This window comes from Phlebotomus papatasi, chromosome 2, assembly GCF_024763615.1.
Source record: "Phlebotomus papatasi isolate M1 chromosome 2, Ppap_2.1, whole genome shotgun sequence".
NCBI lineage: Eukaryota > Metazoa > Arthropoda > Insecta > Diptera > Psychodidae > Phlebotomus > Phlebotomus papatasi.
The window spans coordinates 93370656-93389652 of NC_077223.1; the positions used below are offsets into that span (position 1 = coordinate 93370656).

The window sequence follows — 18997 nt, forward strand, 5'->3', positions numbered from 1 at the left end:
AATATAGAACTTTCTTGTTAGAGGCTCTATTAGGTTTTTGAGGCAACGAAAGCATATGGAATGATCTTAAATATCATAGCTGACTACAATAAATTACGAAAAACAATAATCCATAACACAATTTAGTGTTTACATAAACATAATGCCCAACGCACAATAACTTTTGTTATGTAAACTTGTTTTTGAAATTTCAATGAGAGCGAATGAAACAGAGATCTAGTCATCTCACTCTCTCACATAGGAAATTTTGTAAACATATTTACAAACAAAAGTTATTGTGCGTTGGGCATAAGACTCGGAATTTTGGCTGCCACCTGTTCCACGGGCCAATAGTATTAAGAAAACTACAACAATTCAGAATTTTCAAGTGTTTCAATGTGTCGAAATCAGTCTAGCACGTCATCCTAAGGTATTCTATAGTAAAATTTTGGTTAAAAAGGTTCTCAGATACGTCCTGACTGAGTTAGAAATAGATTTTGAACAACAGGCTTACTTGGAAGAACGAACATGATAGCATAGTGTTAATATCCTTGAAACATAGAAAAATGATATTTGCTCTTGTATACCATAGATTTAAAAATTTTGTTCGAGAAGAGACATACACAGTGTTTCACCTCGAAAAAATATTAAACAAATTCAATTTCATCATAAAAAATGATTTTTTTATGATTAACTTCATTCCAGACTTGGTATTTATTGGGAAATTTTAACCTCTTTTTCCTCTTTCTTTAAGGTAATTCACCGCGTTATCTTATTCGTCCTGCCAAGTAAGCCTGTTGTTCAAAATCTATTTCTAACTCAGTCAGGACGTATCTGAGAACCTTTTTAACCAAAATTTTACTATAGAATACCTTAGGATGACGTGCTAGACTGATTTCTACACATTGAAACACTTGAAAATTCTGAATTGTTGTAGTTTTCTTAATACTATTGGCCCGTGGAACAGGTGGCAGCCAAAATTGCGAGTCTTATGCCCAACGCACAATAACTTTTGTTTGTAAATATGTTTACAAAATTTCCTATGTGAGAGAGTGAGATGACTAGATCTCTGTTTCATTCGCTCTCATTGAAATTTCAAAAACAAGTTTACATAACAAAAGTTATTGTGCGTTGGGCATTATGCCCAACGCACAATAAATTTTGTTTAGTAAACATGTTTTTGACATTCCAATGAGAGTGAGTGAGATCCAGATCTAGTCATCTCCCTCACACTTATAGAAAATTTTGAAAACATGTTTACAAACAAAAGTTATTGTGCGTTGGGCATTATGTTTATGTAAACACTAAATTGTGTTATGGATTATTGTTTTTCGTAATTTATTGTAGTCAGCTATGATATTTAAGCTATGATATGCTTTCGTTGCCTCAAAAACCTAATCGATCCTCTAAAAAGAAAGTTCTATATTTGCTCCATTTTCTCATAGTTTTCTTTATCCAAACTTGGAAAATTAATTGTCAAGACACTAACTAAATAATTATTGACGTTACACTAAAATTTTGTTATTTTTTTTAAATAATTGAAATAAATTTGAGTTTATTACAGTAATTCTAATGTATTATCCAAACACATTATCACTATTCACGTACTATATGTCAAAATAGAGATCTCTAATGACCAAAACAACACTTATTCGACGTATGGATATCACTTGAACATTTCTACACCAAAATTATTTCAACGCATTGGAATAAAAAATTACAAAAGATAAAAATGCAGCCTTATCAAAGGTGGTCTTATTATTTTGACCACCACTGTATAGTAAGGTGGCGTAATTGGATCGTTTTCCGAAGAGCGCTACTTAAACGCTTGCTTTTGGACGGATGAAATTCTTTCTTACTTCTTGTAAATCCATAGAATTATTCACTGTTTCATTCAGAAACATAATATAAAAAAAAATTATAAAATATATTAAAGAAAATTTATAAAATAATGTTAATACTGAAATAAGTCAGCATGCACTAACTGGGTCGCCTTTTCGCTAATTCACTTTTAATTAAACCTTTGGATTTAAAATACTTTTTTTCACAAGGAAAAAAACAATAAATGTTTTTAATCAACCAGCTGTTATTAGCGAAAATATCACTGCTAGAAAATTTTTAGTGAAGAACCCAGCTGGCACAAGATTGAAATGAGTCGATGACACTCACTTATTTAATGGATAAAAATATTATTTTTGCTTTTTCTCAAACTTGAATAGTTATATTATGTTACTGTAGTCACTATATTACGGAAATAAAAATATTATTTTAAGTGGATTAGTCATAAACGATCCAAATAGCGAAGTGCCCGGATTAGCACACTTGACTGTAGGTACTTTTCAGTGTCAAATAAATTGACTTGGATCAGATTAAGATTAGTTTTTTTAAGTTTTAAGTTTAAGTTTATTGAAAACCACAAAATAGGCTACAATCCTCTTACAATTGCGTGGCAGGGAAAAATAATAAAAAAAAAAATGAGGAAAAAAATGTGTCAATACTAAATTTGAGGAAGAGATGATGAAGCATTTCTTCATTTTTCTTGCATTTGCAAAAAGGATTTTTTCTGAAGAAATTTATGCTACTTTTGCCTTGATCAAAAATATCGATAGCAACGAAACGAAGGGTCAAAATGTATTCAGACTTTCAGACTTTCAGAAGTTAAGCATATTAAAGCGGTTTTAAATAAATAAAATCTTTGTTATAGCAATAAATGTAATTAATATTTGTTAATCCACTCCTGAAGGGTGCTGTTTGTCGAGAAAACTTACTTTCCAGCATTCTGTAGAATCTCTTAACATTACTGGAGTCCCATGAGATAGAGAAAAAAACATTTCTTTTATTTTTATATATTTATTTAATTACTTGTTAAATTTGATATAATGAACGATACAAATTTTAAAATGGATTTCATAAATTCGCTAAAGAGCTTGATTTATTCCGTCCTCAACAAACCCATTCATTGGCCAACTTTTGCTTTTCAACGCTTTTAACTTATGATAAGCATTTTTTTTTCTCATCAACAACACATAGTGATAATAATAATTATGTATAAATAATTTTTTATCGAGAAGGTAACATTTAAGGGGTTGTTTTTTTTTGAGAATGTTCAACAATAAATTAATCATGCATTAAATGTATAGTTAACGTGTGTAGAGACAACTAAGCGAAAATTTCTGTTTTTGGTGTCAAATTGTACTCCTCTTCCTCCAATTTGTAGAGATCCATCAACTATACAGAAAATCCTTTAGAATTTTTATCTAAAAAAAAAACAAATACGATGAAGAAGACTTACCTTTTGGATGTCCTGCTTGAGCTCTTCGAGCTGCTTATCGTGAGTCAATTTCAGCTTCTCCTTTTCCCTTCCCTGCTTGATCGTTGCACTCTTCTTCTCGTCCATGAACCTCTTGATGTTATTCTGCTTCTTCTCACGCAGTCGCCGATCTTTCTCACCTTTAGTCTTCAGAGTTTTGTCATTAGCAACCTCCTTGGAGGTTTCGACGGAAATCTTGGCCTGTCGAGAATTCAACTCCTTCACTTCTCGCTCGTGTTTAGCCTCAAGTTGCTTCATCTGTGCCAACTGATTGGTCTCCATTATCCTCCGGAGGATATCAATTTGGTCCTGCAATTGCTGCCTCAGTATCTCCCACTCTTCCTTCTTGTGGGTACTATCCAGTTGGGTCCATTGAGTGATTTGCTCAGCAATCACCTTCCGAACGGACGGATCATTCTTGATTTCGTCTTTGCTGAAATTGTCAAAATAAATTTTGCAAAGATTGCTACAAGTCTCTGTATTTTTTGTTAGTGAATTTTGATTCCAAGTGAAGCAGTTAGTCAGTTTGAACGTGTTTTACAAAGAATTCCTAAAACGATGAGTTATTTCTGTGAAAAAGTCAAGGAGAAAATATCAGGAGGAATAATCATTCAAGCTTTCCTTGTCAGGAATCTACCAACACAGATACAAGAATGAGGAGGTCAAAGAACTTCTACGAAGTATTAGTGCGATTAACTTTTTTCCTCGTAACCTTAACACTTTTTAGGTGTAAAAATATATCAACATTTTTAAATGTTAATTTTACACCTTTTTAAGTGTAAAATTAACATGAAAAAGGGTAACTTTAACCCATAATACACCTAAAAAGCATAATATTTACACTGATTTCGGATCAATAATGCAAGATAAAATTAACATTTCTGGAGGGGAATTCTGTAACGCTCTGGCAATGCCATATGACAAATTGGGTTCGAATCTTAGGAGAGCTTTTTCGAAAATGCGATTCTGTAGCCGTGACATTGCCATTTCAGCTCGCGTGGCATTGTCCGAAGTCACATATTTGAGATTTCTGGCAATTCAAATGACAATGAATTTTGGTAAACAAATCAACCAAGACGTACTGCATTTTCATAAAATCATCAAGTAAAGGGATTTCAATAAAAATTCAATGAATTGCATTTTCGAACTCATATGATATGACAAAAAAAGCTCGAATGGCATTGTCAGGTTTCGAACTCACGCGTGACAATGCCACGAAAATTAAAGAATTCCCCTCTGAAATGTTATTTTAACTTTTCGTATTTTTCTCAGTGTAGAAGTTTGTCGGTTGTCAATACAATCTTTCCTCGGAATGACATCTAGAAACCCACATGGAGATCTAATGATCAAGTAACATGCAACCCAAATAGACCATGTGTTAGTTCAAACGATTCCGTTTTGGGAAAATGGTCGACAAAGATGAGGTACGCTCTGTAGGGGAATTCTGTAATTTTCGTGGCATTGTCACGCGTGAGTTTAAAATCTGACAATGCCATTCGAGCTTTTTTGTCATATCATATGAGTTCGAAAATGCAATTCATTGAATTTTTAATGAAATCCCTTGATCATTTTATGAAAATACAGTACGTCTTGGTGGATTTATTTAACAAAATTTATTGTCATTTGAATTGCCAGAAATCTCAAATATGTGACTTCTGACAATGCCACGTGAGCTGAAATGGCAATGTCATGGCTACAGAATCGCATTTTCTAAAAAGCTCTCCTAAGGTTCGAACCCAATTTGTCATATGGCATTGCCAGAACGTTACAGAATTCCCCTCCTGGTAGACTACAGTAGACTCTCGCTCAATCGGCTCTTTTTCAATCGGTCACAAAATTTTGTTGACAATTTTCAAGTTTAATTATGAAGCTAATTTGCTTAAATTCGCTGTAGTTCTTCCTATTTCATTATAATTCTTTATAATTAAAAGCTTTTTGTGGAATTTACAAAGGCTTTGATGCCCAAATCTATCGATAAACCGGATGACATTTCGCCCCAAATGCCCATTTGAGAGAATTGTCGAAAAAGTCGATAAAATCATTGAAATCACTGAGGTGGACTGGCACGCAAGCAATTATTCTATTGACCAAGAACTGAAAATTAGCCAAAAAATAGTTAAGAACCATTTGCATATAGGAATGATCTCATGTTTGGGTGCTACACAAATTGTCGCAAAAGAACGTTTTGGACCGAATTTATGCTAGCAATTTCTTGTTGAAACGCAACGAAATCGACCAATTTCTGAAACAGATTGAGACTGGTGGTGTAAATAGGTCACATTCGAAAGCAACAGTCGGAAAAAATCGTGGTCCAACGAAAAGTAACAAGATGTTTGGCTACCTCTGTCACCATAGGGATTCTCGTAAAATCTTTTCATTTAATGCATTAATGCTATAAATCAATTTATACCAAATTTTGCGGGCCAAGTCTACCTTTTATCAACAAATAGATCAAATTTTGAATATAAAATGATTCAAACACACAAATTACACATTTGGATTCTCACCAGCGACAATTAATGTGAATCATATTAAAATTTTAATGTGCAAGTACGATAACACAGTTAGTCCACCTACCTTTTCCCTTTGCACAGCTTCTCCAGGGCAGCATTGTGTAGCTTCTGTGTGGAAAGTCTCTCTTTGGCATGCCTCTTCTTCAGTGCCTCCAGTTCCTTCTGTTGCTTCCTGGCAATCTTCTGAAAGCCCTTATCTTGTTTAACACTCTGAAAATTGATTGGATCAAAAATTAACGGTGGTTCTTCCTTTTTCTCCTCCTTCTTCTCCATCTTGGCATCCCCTCCTGTGGTCTCTTCAATTCCCAGCGATTTCATATTGCTCGAACGTTCCTTGGCAGCCTGATTGAAGCCCTTGGGATCACTCAGGGCCGCCATGAAATCCTCAAAACCATCCGGCACGTAGATCTTTAGGTCGATGTTGCAGAACAGCATTGGCAGGGACATGGGAAAATTAGCATCAGTTCGCAGTGAGATGTGACGATATCCAGCCTGAAGGCCATCAAGAGGAAGAATTCGCTGTCCTAGGAGTTTGCCATTTTCATCATAGACCCCAAATCGGAGAACAGCCAAGTCAGGCAGGACGACTTTGCGAAAGAGAAATGGTTCCTCATTGTAGACCGGATTGAGGCCATTGGCTGGAACCATTCTGGTGCGAAATTCTTTTCTCACCGTATCCGATGGTAGGCCGTACATATCAACTTCTACATATGTCCCCACCTTTTTATCAGACAAAAATTGACCTGCTATCACTTGCACAGCACACTGAGCTGCAATTACTCCATCAACCGGAGCATCGGCAAATGGATCGAAATTCCTGTCTGCTCGACGCATAAAATCCGGCTTCAGGAGATACCCACAATTTCCATTGTACTCAAATTTTCCCTGATTCAGCTGCATGGGCAGATCGGACGTTTGGAAATTCAGCGAAACCATCTGGCAGCCAGCATTCCAGAATACTTGTGGCATGTAATTTGAAGAATCAGCTCGAGTACCCTTTGGATAAATCCTCGACATCTGCCTCTTGTTGTAATTGACAAAATCAATGGCTTGTTGCTTCAGCAAATTCATCCCAGTCGTCTCAGCAAAAGATGACATATTGTGATGAATATTTTTCTGTTCGGATATCTCAAAGGTCTGAAATTTAATTGGCTGAGCATAGTTAATCATGGACGACAGCCAAGGATGAACATTTGTCGTTGATCCAGTATACTGAACAGCCGGAACTTCGACATCTGTTCCATCCTGCGAAGCTGCTGCTGGAATTGGAACAATTTCTTCTGGTTTCTTCGCCTCCACCACTGTACTTGCATCTTCCTTGCATTCCTCCGTCTCATCAATGACAAATTGACCCTCGAGGAATAACTCCAATTCCCTCTTTTCAACTTCTGGCTTCAGACGCTTATTCTTAATCAGAATCTTCCTCAGCAACAGCGATGGTGGCGGTAGTGGAGCTCCTGGTTCCAATGGATAATCCGGAATGGGTTCTTTCAGCAGTAAATCCCCAAAAATTTCATCACAGTACTTGGCTAATTTGTACTGCTGAGATCGACTGCAGTGATTCTCAAAAGAGAGAATTATGGGGAAATCAGAGGTAACAAAAGCCGTATCACGAATAGCCACTGAAAAAGTAATTGATTAGAAGCAAGAACCCTTTCACCAAAAAAAAAGTAGCTCCCTTACAAATGACATCCTTAAACAGAATATCCGTGCACATTGCCATTCCGTGAGTTATTATTGGTTCCTGATCCTCTCCCTTCCCATCCCAGCAATCCAACTCAACACATCTGCATCCAGCCAGAAGAACTTGTCGGTACATCTCTACAGAACTCTTTCCACCAAATTGACGACCAGACAAGTACGTGTTATGCGAAGAATTAATATAGTAATGCGATAGGGGTTGATCCATATCCATATAAATATCCAAACGATCCAGAAATACTGGAGCATTTTCGTCTGACATTAGGTAACGAATGAATCCATCCTTGGTCAATTTTTCTGAAAGGTGTAACAGTGGGATTTTCATAGAGCAATTCTAGAAAAGCTAATGATACGCCTAGATTAGCTTATTGTAGGTGAGATTCTTAACGTGAGCTAACTCGGAATGCATGCAAATTCGATTTAGAGCTAAAGTTGGAGGACGCCATTCAGTTATATTAAATCAAATTTGTGAAATTATACAATTTTTGTATTTGAACCAAAATATCAAGGTTTTGGATGAACTGACAGAAAAGTGATATATGGGTGAAATGTAGACCAGAATGTTCTCTATAATTTTGCCGTAGAACTTGATCTCATCGATTACTCAGAAGCTGAGATAATCAAGGTTGTTTGTTTCTGAATTCGTTTTTTCGACCAGAGCGCCCCAAGTGTTCATTTGATGAACTTCAACTACATATATCAAAGAATTGTTGTATTTTGTGAGACTTTCCATTTAAAACCCTATTTTAAGTGTCTTGGTCGTGTAGAGGCAGTCAAATTGGCATCTGAGTGGTTTCAAAGCGTTATTATAGGAAAAATCATTTTTTTCACACTAAAACGACAAAATCGAACAGATAGCATTGCCTGAGCAACAAATGATGTATGGACGAAATATAGATATAAATGTCCTCTATAATTATGCCGAAGTAATCATCAAGATCGGTATCAAGATATTGAAATTGTTCTATCGCCTGTGGCGCCTCTATTGTTGGACCTACGAAGTTCAAATGTTTTAGAAAGTTGTAGCGCTTTGCGAGACCTTTAATTTTCGCCCTCACTCGTCAAAATCGGTCAAATAGAACCTGAGATATAGCGATTTGAATTTCGTGAACTTTGACCCCTCATATCTCCGGTTCTATTATAACCACAGCGCACTTACGCCTTTTTTGGAAACAAAAACCCAAAATTTAGGTCAAAATGTTAATTAGAACCGAAGATATAGGCCGGTCAATTTTCGAACTTTGACCCCTTATACAGTGCGCACCTACCATAAGGTCACTTTGCAGAACTCAAATTTTTTTCTGTTTTCGTTTCATTTCATTTTTTTCTGCAAAATACTTTGAATTGAATTATTTTACATCTGATTATTGTATTTTTTGACATTTCAACGGTTTTCCCATTTTTCCATTGAAGACATGTTGATTTTTATGGTTTTCCAGTGTATCATTACCATAAGGTCACTTCTCAATAGTCACATTTGCTTCTATATGTGTTTTTATTTAATTTTTTTCTACAAAATAATTTGATTTGAACCTATTTATAATAATTTTTTGATAGCGCAACATCTTTCTTAAATTTTAATTGAAAGAATATCAATTTTACACGTTCTTGATCGTATAACTATGATAATGTCAATGAATTCTTTTGTAATATTATTATGAGAGATAATTTTTATGCAAATCTTTAAAATTAGTGGACTCCAGTGTTTTTCTGAAGTATTGCAAGAATGCAATTAGGCATACTATCGGTGAACTTATCTTTAGACTTGCTCCAGGCATCCAAAATTGCAGATTTTAACTCCAAAACGTAAGTGTATTGGCGAATATCAGCGTAAATATGGCAATCAAGAATCCCCCAAATATTTTCAATTGGATTAAGGTCAAGAGTTCAATAGATTAGGTAACAATACACGAAGATTTTAATATTTTGAGCTCGGATCCAATATAAAAATTATGCGCTCATATGGTTTCGAGCATTTTTGTTAAGAATCTCACCTAATATTATAAGTATAAGCAATTGAAAATCTCAAAAGTTAATTTTCAAAACCCTTATTTTATCAGGTCTTTCAACAAACTTAACAACCTTGATCATGAAAAATAAGACACGTCCCCTACTTAACTGTCAATATAAAAATAAAACAGTAATTCGTCTTCAAATCAAGTATGGGCATGGTTTGATTGAAGAATTGTAAAGCTAAACTGATAAACTTTATCGTTTACTGATTTGTTTGCTGATCCGTATACCGGTTTGTTTGAATAATCGGTTTGAACCGATTTAATTATTTATTTAATCGGTTTATAACCGATTGGAATCGATTCAAACTTGTCAGAAATTCCAAAACCTTTCCAACAAGTCCGAATATGATTTCCTACGGTTGAGAAATTGGATCTATAGCACCTTTTTAACCTTTGACCTTGAAAAACCGAAAGAAATTACTCAACGGTATTTTCGTATATGGATGAAATATCTAACCTGTGTATAGGACGTAACCGTTAGCAGATCGTATGGGTCCTCAAATATTTCAAATGAGGAAACATTTTTCGCCCACTCAGCACTATACAAAGTCACTAGAATTGTAACTTTTTTTGGGAACTTTGAACTAATTTTTTAATATATATTTCCATTTAATTTTGGCTTTCTCTTCGCTCTCATGTTAATAGTCCGTGGATCACCTTATAGGGGGGGGGGTCTTCTGAAAGTCACAAATCGGTATCTCTAACCGTTTGGTCTCTAGCGACGGATAAATAACGTGAATTATTTCTCAGAAATCATAAGAAACGCGATGATTTTTTGAGAAAAGTGGTCCCCGAAGGGTAGAAATTTTGGGAATTAAAAAAACAATTTTATTTCAACCCTTTCAATTGATTCAGCTGAAATTAGAGAAATAACAAAAATAATACTTACTTCCAGCTATTGCTTCTGGATCCTGCTCATAGGTTTCGATAATCTCGAGGGCTCGCTTCTCATCATAGAACGGATAGAGAATCTCATTGAGTCTTGGATCTCTCTGTTTTTCGTTGAGAAAATTGATAAATTGTTCCAAATTGATACTCTCAGCTTTTCCTTCTGTGATACTCTGAAACAGCTCCTCAATGTCATTCCTTGGACAAATTTTGTGATACAACTCATAGAATTTGTCAAAGGTGAAATCTTCCTTCTCAAATGTATCATTCTTCCCACTGGGAAGTCCCAAATCTGACAAACACTGATACACTAGCTTTTCAGTTTTTCCTATAAACAATACCATCAATTAGAGTGTTTTCTTTTCAAGGATATACAGCTTCAATTCATCTAACCTGAAGCAAAAGTTCTTGCTACAACTTTAACTGGTACCTTTCCTCTAGGATCAACCAAAAAGCCCAAACGCATCCAACTGCAAAAGAAATCGTCTTAAACTATTTATTTAAAAATTCCTGAGACATTGACACAGTGTAGCTACATTTAACAAATTTGCCAAAAATAAATACGATCAAATGCAGTGTTAGTTAAAATAATAAAACCAAAAATAGAAATAAAATAAACATTCTGCACTTAATGTTCATATTACCACAAGTAGTGTATGCATACAGTATTCTATTGTGATAGATTTAGGTACATAGATTTGAGAGTAACAATGTGTAAAGGAAATATGGGTAACAGAGAAATAAATTCAAGGCGGATTGTAAGAAAACTTACTGTTTCATTAAATTCGTCCGGGGACAAACATTGTTCATTTTAACATTATGTGTAATATCTCGCAATCCTTGCTGCCAAATCTACACGCGTGATAAAGTACACATAAAATAAAAAAGAAAAAAGAAAGAGAAAAGAGAAAAAAAAATACCAAAACACATGCAAAAAAGAAACTTCATGCAAATATTAAGTGATGTTGTTAAATTTGGTTAATTAAAATTAAATTATTTTAGAAAAAGGAAGGTTTCTTGCGCAAAAAAATCATTTCCCAAAAAAAACTCATGCACAATAACTTTAAAGAAAAACTGTTGCATCTTTAACACATTTTGTGTCTTTTCTCATTCAAATTTTTTTTTCTTGCACTATATTCTCAATTTTATTTGATTCTTTTTCACTTACTGCTTCTTCAAGCATGTCATAGGACAAAAGTTATTTGCCTTTACATTATGTGTTATATTCCGTAATCCTTCCAACCAAATCTAGGTGATTAAGAATAAGATTAATTTTATTATTGCGTTAAACTAATATTTCATTTATCCTTTAGGACTGTTTTTTTTTTTTTTTTAGAGAAAAAATGGAACAAGAAAACTCTTGACTCTCTGGTCAAAACACTACAGAAATAAATAAGTTAAAATTGAAATGAGGAATAATTATTAGTTTTATTGCAAGATACATGATAAAACATGAGAATGTTTCATGAATTTCATGGAGAGATCAGTACAAATTTTCTTCAATAATCCAAATTTATGTCCATATGTTTTACTAATGTGTAGCCAATTTTCATCAATATTAAATATTGATTGCAAATATTGATGAAATTTTCTCCTAGTGTATAGACAGCTTAAGACATCGACTTGTGGTTTTCCCCACAATACGATAATTTTAAATAAATTACCATAGTTTGGACTTCAGAATCAGACAATTTTCGTAAAATGGCGGACCGTTTGTCCCTTCGGTTATAATATCCACCGGGTAGACCATTATAAGAACTACAAGTCAAACGGTTCGAGATAACGACTTAGATTCATCGGAAGGCACCCCATTTGTTAAGATTCTTGTATTTTCTCTGTTTTTATTAGGATATTAGAAAACGCTTGTTAATAATTTCTTTTAAATTTCTTGGTACACTTGAGATCTCCAGACAAATATTTCATCCATACACGTCAATGGTCTTGAAATCATTCCTTCAAACATTTTTTTAATGGTCAAATGAAGATGAACTCTGCAAAGCGTATTTATCAACCAATAATATAGATCTATTTAGAAGGTTTTGGAATCCTAAATCAATCTGATAAAACCAATTATTCACCAAACCCACTAAACCCAATTTCAAAATGAATCTGTAATATTTTTGCACGATTCTTATAAATTTTAAAGTGATCTTGAGCATTATTTTTCCCCTTTCATGCCACAAAAATTCGTATCTTAATTCAAATAATTAATGCAAATCCAATTTTTAGGGTACATTTTCAAAGCTTATAATTTCGAAAATACCGAAATTTCGTTTTCGTTTTTAATTTTGCATTTTCATAGAGATAAAAAGAAAACAAAGAACATAGTTTTAGAAGTGAAAGTGGGGACTGGCTGGACAAAAGGAAGGAAATTTCTAGAGAATCGACTCTTATGCGGATGAGGTCACCGAAGACCAGAGGGCAATATCTTTTACCGTTTGACTTCAAGCTTGGTATCAAACTTTCGTACACATAAAAAAAGAAATATTCGACAAAACAATTTATTACAGATATTTAACTGATTCATTACCTATTAGTTAATGAATCCGTTGAATTTCACGATTGATAACGGGTTTGCAAATAAAAATTCAGAGTAGTTTAACTTTGAAAAAACTTGATATTGTAAATTCTTTTCTGTGATATGTATAAACACTACAAAATACAGTAGACTCTCTCTCAATTGGGCATTTGGGGCGAAATGTCATCCGGTTTATCGATAGATTTGGGCGTCAAAGCCTTTGTAAATTCCACAAAAAGCGCTCAATTGTAAAGAATCACGATAAAATAGGAAGAACTACAGCGAATTTGAGCAAATTAGCTTCATAATTAAACGTGAAAATTGTCAACAAAATTTTTCGCCCGATTAAAAAAGAGCCGATTGAGTGAGAGTCTACTGTATTCGATTAGCTCATCTCCAAGATATGTTATATATCCAAAAGTGATAGAAATTACCGAAAAGGGGGAAAACCCGAAAATTTGCGAGATTAAAGTTGAAGTTCTAGCATTTTTTTTTTCAAAATGTTGTAAAAACGTCTTTCACTTTTATTGTAGGTTGTTGGATCATTTACTCGGACTGTAGAGGATAGAATTACGCGTTTCTTAAGCTCAATAAAATTAAAATTAGATAATTAAGTTAAAAAATAGATTTTTTACAAATAAAGCGTGTCGAAGAAAAATTTTCCCCAAAGCTCGACATGAAGTTAGTTACCGTAAGCTTTGGATTTTATTTTTTTATTTGGTGTCCTTTCAAGAGAATTTAATCAGATTTTATTGGTGCAATTCTTGTTAAAAAAAAATATCGATTTTTGAGGAATTGCAAAAAGTTGGAGAGAGACAGATTAAAAGTTGACAATCTCAAGAATTCAAATGCGAGCTATACTGAAATCACGAAATTGACCGGAAGATTAAATAAATACACTAAATACACTTGCCATCCAAGAACAAGCCCTTAAAATGATTAATAATATCCGAAAATAAAGCTGATCAAGTGTTACTGTTACTGACGCTCGATATTGCGACATGATGACCGAGTTTATGAAGCCTAAACTGGAGGATTTGTTCATTAATAATTAATTAATTATTATGAATTCATTAATACTGAGGACATGTGGATTTAGCAGGATAGTGTGACATGTCATATAGCCTACGAAATAATGTAATTCCTGTATAAGACATTTCATGATTGTGATTTTCTCTATTGGTGATCCGAATTGGTCCATTAGATCATGTAATTTTAGACCATTACATTTTTTTATTCGGTTATTCGAAGTCACAAGTCTAAGTCAACAGATCTACATCCATCTTTGTGCATTAAAACAGGACTTTTAACCCTAAATTATTGAAATTTAGCCACATTTGTCCAAAAAGGTCATAAAAACCTTAGACGAAAGGATTCATATGCCAGCAAAGCCATGAAGGTTAATTACTGGATGCGATATTTAATACATAAACCCTATCTTATGTACTTTGTTTTCCAATTTAGAAAAAAACGTAATTGAGAAAAAAATGTGTGTTTTTATTTAATTTAAATCTTGCGAATTTATGGGACACCCTATGAACTTCTTTCTGTTTCACTGGATGTCTTCTGTTTCTTATATTTGATCTGTTTCATGAATATTTCACACTTTTTGAGTGTTTTTTTGGACTGCTTTCAATTAGATCTCTAATTTCACACGTTTCAGGACTGTGAGAGAAATATTTGTATTTTTTTATTTTATTATTATGCAAATCGATTCAATCAATCCATATTTCATGTTTCAGTTTTCCATGTTTCATGAAATTAAATGTTTCACTACTTATATGAAACAGGACTTCAACATAAGAAACGCAAATGAAACTTTGTTTTTAAGATCGAGAACTTAGAATTATTCCTCATTTCAAGTCGGATTTTGATGTTAAAGATTAGTTTCTTTGCTCTTAATATAGTAAATAAAATCTTTCTGCTAAACTTCTCGATAAAACGACAAACGATGGAAATGAATGCAGATGAAAACTTCTTACCTTGGCTGTAGCTGCGTCAGGACAAATAATATGCTGATAGTTCACATTGATGTAGTCCGTTCCAGAGCATATTGTTAGAGATTTCTCTTCGAGACTCTCACCGTGCCGAGCTAAGAGTTGATTGGTGAGCTTGAGGTCCTTTGGAAGACCTCCAGCTCGGATATCACTAACTTGGCATAGTTCAATAACATCGCCTTCCTGAATAATTAAACAATTAACAGAAAAAAAAGGCGTCTGCATTAATTTCCCTCATTTGCAAATTGTTTTGCTTCAGAGAGCATTTTATCATCTCTAAACACACGTTACAAGATCGTAAAAATATATCAGGCCATTTCTGACGCGCACTGAGTGGAAAACGGGAGAGAATAACCACGGAAAAAAGGTATTTAATTACTTACGCGGCCTTCACTCTTCCAATAAATGAAAAATCCAAACTCGTCCACTTTGAAGAGGCACCCAAACTCCGTCTCGATGTTGTCCTTCTCCTCTGTCCAGCGGTCAAATACTGATCCATTGAGGAGTGGTTCTGGCACAGGAATTTGCCAATTGAACTCAAATTTCTTGGTCATTTTCCTCTTCTATCGTTCTTTTTCTCCACCCCAACAAAAAAAAGAACGATTTTCACCTGTCAGAAGATCCAGAGCAAAAAAAAATCATCTTTTGATCTTTCTCAATTTTCGCACTTTTCCACACAAATTACCCAGGCAGAAGATTCACGAGGATGCCACCAAGTGTCCCTTTCACGAAAAAACACAATAATTGGGGCTAAAACTCAAATATTCACCATACTTTCTGGGATTTTCTTCACTCACAACACGAGTAAACAAAATTTTCAGGGTCCATTTGCAAAAAAATATAGGTAAACTAATGACGTAACAGCTGTGAAATTGTACTAGATTTTCTGGAGCGGCAAATCTTCAAGATGTTAACCGGAGGAAATTTGTAGAGAAAATGACTCAAAATATTGAGGAAAATTCTGTTTTCCCATGTAATTCAATTAAAAGCCTACTATAGTGTCTACTAAGTATATTTTTAGCATTTCTTTACTCAATACATTCTATGGATTCACGTTTCTTGAACGGATTTCCCAGAAGCCATAGAAGACACATGAGCTAGAACTTTTTATAAATTTCTCCTATATTTAGCATTAAATTGCAATATATCTTTCAATTTTGCAGTGTTTGAGGGTTCTTCACTTGATGCTGACGACTTTTTTGCGCTCCCGGTAGAGAGAAGTTTGTTGGACTGAAAGCAATGAAATATTCCGTGAGCGATATAAATTATCAGTAATTGCAAAAGAAAGTCTATGGATTCTAGAGCAGAACTGATAAAATACTAACTGTAGGGATCAAATCTAAACACTTCCAATTTCTGTGCAAGTCGTTCTCTTTTCTGGATGTACTTGTGACCAGACACCACACTCTCCATTAGAACAAGAATATCCCTAAAAAACATCAATGAATTAGAATTTCAAGTACATTAGAATGTTCTTTAACTTACTTGCTCTTGGCTTTTTTAAGTAGAATCTGTGTTAATTGCATTTTCCACGAAAAATTAGCAGTATTTTTATTCTTGGAAAAGGAAAACACGATTTTCTGACAGTTCGATGGAAATTGTACTAGATTTCGATGTTTTGTGTCTTGGGGTTAGAAAGAATTCCCGCCAAAAAGATCCTCATCGCTTTATCATTAAAAATTTCCTGATTATGAAAGAATTTAAATTTAAAAACGTTCTGTTTCTGATAGAGTAAAGATGTAAGAAGTGTAAGAATAACATTTCTAGTTCGTGATGGCTTCTCAATAAAAGTCCAGTCCAATGGGAATCGCAAAGCACATCGATTCATAGAATTTCTCTTCCTCAACTTCAAAAATTGAGTCTTGGATGAAAGTTTAGAAAATAACGACAAATGAAGACTTCTTAAAGCAATTCCCATCATCTTTATTGTTATCATTGTTATCAATCAATTCATGGTGAATCTAGAAAATATATATATATAAAAGTCAGTAAAATGTCTGCCTGGTGGAAGATTTTCTCAGAGCAAATATAGAGATTTTAGAGGTTTTATGTCCAGCATCCAACAACCAATTATTCAGTTTATGTTTTGTCTGGAACAGACTTGGACAGCCACTCCATGTACGGTGGATTTCCATTGTCGATGGGCAAAGAAATGACCTCAGCTACACTGTAGGAGTGATTGTCCCTTATTACCTTGCAGATTTCATCAACACGATTTGTGCGGGTCTTGATCATCATGAGAACCTCAGAATCTTCATTGATTTTTCCCTCCCAATCGTAGATGGATGTGATTTGTGGAACGATGTTGATGCACGCAGCCAACTTCTGATTCAGCAGCAAATGAGCCAATTTTTTGGCCAGAGCTTCATTTGGGGTCGTGACAAAGGCCACAGAATGGGTTCCGGGTTCGTTCTTTGAGCTGGATGATGACATTGCTGCAAGGTTAAATTTAGCCGGTGACCGACAAATTAGAGGGACTCCGCTGATATAAATTGCTCCGATGATGAGTTTACTCAAGAATCTCATTCAGTAAGTGAATCACTAAACACTGAAATGCTATTTTAGATTGTTGAATGTATAATTGAATGATTAGTAACAAAACAAAAGTACGCACAATTGATATTCAGTGATTAATTATGTAAAAATATTTCCTTATCACTATTTTCACTTTTTGCGTGATGCTCAAGGCGCCAACTTTTGCAATAGAAATACTTTCCACAAGACATATTTCCACATGGTATGTGTCTTGGCTAATGTTTAGAAAATTACACTAAGAAAAAATAATGATAATGCTTTTTAAAATATATAATTTTTTTAACTGTAATAAAAAAATAAAATAGAATTTTATCACTATGTTTCCCGAGAAACAAAGAAACTAGTTATATAAATAATAAAAAAAAATTTTAAGCAAAATTTCGAAATATGGTTTTGATAATAAAATTTAAGAAAAAAATTCTCGATTACTTACTTTTTTATTGAACTTCTCTGGGTGATTTGAAGAAGTGTGCTAGCGCTATTTATTGATATTTGATCAGTTAATCGCAGTTAATTAATTCGATTAATTTATTAATCGCAGTTAATTAATCCTATTAACTATATTTTATACAGAGGTGTGCAAGAACCGTTGAAACCAAATAAATTAGTTCAGGTAGCGTTTTGACCATTGAAGTTTGTTCGGTTTCAAACGGTTCTTGCACACCTCTGGTTTATAGAATTCTTACTGTGGAAAATAATGTTGTGACGCGAAATATTCGTAAAGCAACTCCTAAGGCGACCCACGAAATTCCCTGGGGAAAATCCGAGCATTTGGCATCAAAATAACACATTTGCACCAAAGACTAAAATTCATGCGAGAAACACATATGCCAGAAAGTATAGTTATCTTCTTCAGTGAGTATCTTTGTTGCACGAGCTCGCTTCCTCGAATATTGAGAGAACGGTTATCGTCATCGTCGACTTCAGGATTAGGCTTACCTTGGAAGAGCCATGGTAATTTTTTTACGATATTGGCAAACAAGTGCAGCAAATTATTACCAGAAAATGTGTCGGTCGAGGCTATTACTTCCTCTTGATGACCTAGGATGAGATTCGAGGCCGTTGCTCCCTTGCCTGGTCATCGTCTACCTACTGCTAAGCCCACCCCATCAAAGACAGACTCCAACTGAGGTCAACGCTACTAGAGTACCTCGGAGTTCACGCTTCTCTTTGTTGGATCCCACTACTGAATCGTCGTAAATCATCCAAGTTAATCGTCGAAAGCAGTCAACGCATCGTTTAGACAGGGCGTTGAGACTCTTGTCCCCTCTTCTGGATGATAAATCTGGTCTATTATAGCGGAAAGAGGGACAAGACCTATGTGTCCTCTATCTAATCAAAATCGTCATTATCTTCAATTTTTTGGGAAATTTCGAGGATATTGCCCCCTTTCCTGGTAGATAATTCTGCACGTAAGATGTACAGATGTATGACCAGGATGTTGTAGCTGGGTGCTAGAGCCTAATTAGCATTGTATGCGCATCCTTCTATCGCGCCTGACTTCTCATCGTTTTGGCCTCTTCGTTGCAATATCATTGAGA

At 34.5% G+C, this 18997-nt stretch overlaps 2 protein-coding genes across 5 annotated transcripts; both read right to left on the reverse strand.

Annotated features, from left to right (window-relative positions):
• Positions 1-2809: 2809 nt before the first annotated feature.
• LOC129802429 (1-phosphatidylinositol 4,5-bisphosphate phosphodiesterase) lies at positions 2810-16100 on the reverse strand. 3 transcript variants are annotated; one of them, XM_055848228.1, is made up of 10 exons: positions 15607-16100; positions 15305-15531; positions 14907-15104; positions 11179-11258; positions 10800-10876; positions 10408-10734; positions 7486-7800; positions 5867-7424; positions 3272-3722; positions 2810-3207 (listed from the first exon to the last, which is right to left on the reverse strand). In XM_055848228.1, the coding sequence occupies exons 2-10, from the start codon at positions 15473-15475 to the stop codon at positions 3139-3141; spliced, it is 3246 nt and encodes a 1081-aa protein (XP_055704203.1). In that variant the 5' UTR covers positions 15476-15531; positions 15607-16100; the 3' UTR covers positions 2810-3138. The 3 variants fall into 3 exon arrangements, with proteins under 3 accessions (XP_055704203.1, XP_055704204.1, XP_055704205.1); XM_055848229.1 differs by lacking the exon at positions 11179-11258 and adding an exon at positions 11575-11654 and having other exon boundaries at positions 15607-15833; XM_055848230.1 differs by lacking the exons at positions 11179-11258; positions 15305-15531; positions 15607-16100 and having other exon boundaries at positions 14907-14973.
• A 728-nt stretch (positions 16101-16828) lies between these two features.
• Positions 16829-17625, reverse strand: LOC129802456 (protein CutA homolog). Of its 2 annotated transcripts, none has more exons than XM_055848266.1 (2): positions 17536-17625; positions 16829-17469 (listed from the first exon to the last, which is right to left on the reverse strand). In XM_055848266.1, the coding sequence occupies exon 2, from the start codon at positions 17445-17447 to the stop codon at positions 17001-17003; it is 447 nt and encodes a 148-aa protein (XP_055704241.1). In that variant the 5' UTR covers positions 17448-17469; positions 17536-17625; the 3' UTR covers positions 16829-17000. The 2 variants fall into 2 exon arrangements, with proteins under 2 accessions (XP_055704241.1, XP_055704240.1); XM_055848265.1 differs by having other exon boundaries at positions 16829-17477.
• Between the last annotated feature and the right edge of the window lie 1372 nt (positions 17626-18997).

Bases quoted from the DNA above. Each gene is read 5' to 3' on its own strand.
- LOC129802429 (XM_055848228.1), bottom strand. From the start codon at position 15,475: ATGACCAAGAAATTTGAGTTCAATTGGCAAATTCCTGTGCCAGAACCA. The intron at 10,877-11,178 runs GTAAGTTTTCTT...TTTCTTTTGCAG, and splicing joins CGGACGAATTTAATGAAACA to TTGGATGCGTTTGGGCTTTT. The intron at 3,723-5,866 runs GTAGGTGGACTA...TGACAATTTCAG, and splicing joins AAGCTGTGCAAAGGGAAAAG to CAAAGACGAAATCAAGAATG.
- LOC129802456 (XM_055848266.1), bottom strand. From the start codon at position 17,447: ATGAGATTCTTGAGTAAACTCATCATCGGAGCAATTTATATCAGCGGA.